Source organism: Elephantulus edwardii, unplaced genomic scaffold (genome assembly GCF_000299155.1).
Source record: "Elephantulus edwardii isolate Elephantulus edwardi_28Jun2011 unplaced genomic scaffold, EleEdw1.0 scaffold00110, whole genome shotgun sequence".
In the NCBI taxonomy this organism is placed as follows: domain Eukaryota; kingdom Metazoa; phylum Chordata; class Mammalia; order Macroscelidea; family Macroscelididae; genus Elephantulus; species Elephantulus edwardii.
Genome location: NW_006399860.1, coordinates 640,772 through 643,078, shown reverse-complemented (window position 1 = coordinate 643,078; position 2,307 = coordinate 640,772). Strand labels below are relative to the sequence as shown.

General features: G+C 52.4%; 1 protein-coding gene across 1 annotated transcript in view; it reads right to left on the bottom strand.

The window, feature by feature from the left end:
• Positions 1–2,307, bottom strand: part of CACNA1S (calcium channel, voltage-dependent, L type, alpha 1S subunit) — a 104,664-nt gene that overhangs the window by 39,197 nt on the left and 63,160 nt on the right. Inside the window, exons 21-22 of the mRNA XM_006892111.1 lie at positions 2,116–2,203; positions 1,748–1,855 (exon numbers count right to left, since the gene is read on the bottom strand). Coding sequence (XP_006892173.1) covers positions 1,748–1,855; positions 2,116–2,203 — 196 coding nt within the window. The remainder of the gene's footprint in view (positions 1–1,747; positions 1,856–2,115; positions 2,204–2,307) is intronic.

Below are 2,307 nucleotides of genomic sequence, written 5' to 3'. Positions count from 1 at the left end.
AAAGGAGTATGAAGGGTACAGGAAGTATACTCAGGTATCAAGTTCTGTGCGCTGTGGAGGATCTCAAGGGGTCCTGATGGCACAATAGTGCTAGTATTTGAACTAAAAAGTAAAAAAGTCAGTAATAAGAACCCACATAATAGCGTCATGGGAGAAAGATTTGGCAATCTGCTTCTATAAAGATTATAGCCAAGAAGATGCTATGTGTAAGTTCTACTGGATATCCCATGGACTGCCAAAAGAATGAACAGATATATTTTGGAAAAGGTGCAGCTGGAGTGCTCCGTGGAGTCAAGGAGGGCAAAGCTTTGTCTCTCATACTTTGACATGGTGCTAGGAGAGGCTATTCCTTGGAAAAGGGTGGGGGGAGGTCAGTGAAAGAGAGGAAGACCTCCAACGAGATGGATGGACATAGTGACTGCAATAATGGGCCCAAGTGTATCAGAGATGGTGAGGACGGCACCGGATAGGACAGGCTTCAGAACTATTGTTGATAGGGTTGCTATGAGTTGTATTCAATTCAAAAAAGTAAGTAACGCTAAGAACAGAAGATGATTTCAGACTTAGAGGCATCTAAAAACTGGAGCTCTGTGGGAGGGAACACCTAGAGAGGAAGCAAATAATTATGTTCTCCAAAGAAAGTGGAACAGAATGAGTCGGCCTCCAGACGTGTGTGAGTGACTCCTATCTTCAGAAGCTTCAGGTGGATAGGTGACAAAACATCAACATCACACACACCAACCTGGAGCGCAGGGTGCGGAAACCTACTGCACTGAAGGAGGTGGAAGGGCTGGGCCTCATGCTCCAGACAGGCCTAACAGGGTGGAAGAGGCGGGCAAGGGTGATAAGGGGATGGGGTGAATGTGGGTCCATCAGGCTGCAGGGCATTGGTGGAGGAGAACTCTTGGGACAGTGAAAGGGACCTTCAAGAAGAGGTGACAGAGCGCCCAGGAGAAAGCACAAGTGGTAGCGATGATGCTAGCAGAGCCCTGCAGGGGAGTGGGGAAGGGGCATAGGCCCCTGCAAGTGCCCACAGGAAGGTGGTCCTCAGGGGTCCTGGGGGTCTAACAGGGAGCTAACATGGGAGCAGAGCACTGCCAGCTGACTGATGGAGCCGAGGGGCCAGAAGAGCTATCACTCCACCTACACAGAGACCACTCAGCCTCAGAATCCTGTGTCTGAGGGTGCGTCTTCACAAGTCCGCGTTCCATCTGCTTAGAGGGAGGAGCCCTGGTGGTGTTTATCCCTCGGCTGAATACAATGACTGGCAGTTGGAACCCGCCATCTGCTCTATGGAGTCAGCTTCTATTAGGAGGACAGCCTCCTCGGAAAACCTAGTAGGGTGCTTTTCCTCTTTCCTGCAAGGTCACTGTGAGCTGAAATCAACCAGACAGCAATGGGTTTCTCTTGTGTTTTGGTTTAGAGGAGAAGTTCTTGGACGTGCAGATGGCTAACATGCTCAGTTACTAACCCAAAGGTGAGAGGTTCATATCTGCTGGGGGCACCTCGGAAGAAAGAATCGGTAATTGATTTCTGAAAAACCATTCAGTGAAGATGCTGTGGAGCACAGCGTGACTCTGACACACACAGGGCACCAGGGATCAGTGGACTTGATGGTAGCAGCTGGTGGTTGCTGAGAGGTGTGAATGGACAGCCTTTTTTGCCTTAGCTTGCATGCTGGACATCAGTGTGGGGGAAGGGAGGGACGGTGTACTCTGTGGGGTACATTGTACAGTGGGGGTCTCACCTTGAAGAGCTGGACACCGACACAGGCAAATATGAACTGCAGGAGGGTGGTGACCAGAACGATGTTCCCGATGGTGCTGATGGCCACGAACACACACTGCACCACGTGCTGGGGAGGGAGGAGGAAGGGGTCTGTAGGGGTGGGCTAGGCCCCAACTAATCCTCACCTCCAGCTATCCAAGCCAAATGCTGCCTCTCAGCTGGAAAGGAGGCTATGGGGAAACATGACTGTCCTAGCCTTGTTCGTCTGTGGCCCCTGTTTGGCTTGGGACATGGACAGGCATCCCAGCTCTGGTGGTTTCTGAAGTCGTGTGTGACAGCGCCTCTCCCCACTCCCCCACAGGATCCTGATCCAGCAACTCCCCTCACCTTCAGCCCTTTGGCTCTGTTGATGGCTCGCAGGGGCCGGAGCACCCTTAGCACCCTCAGAATCTTCACCACAGAGATAGCGCTGGACCTGGGGGAGGTGGCGGAGGGGCGAGGTGCTGCGGGCAGGGAACACCCCGTCCACCTCCTGTCCCTAGCTCTCTGCACACAGGCTGGTTTTCTGCCTGAAAGCAC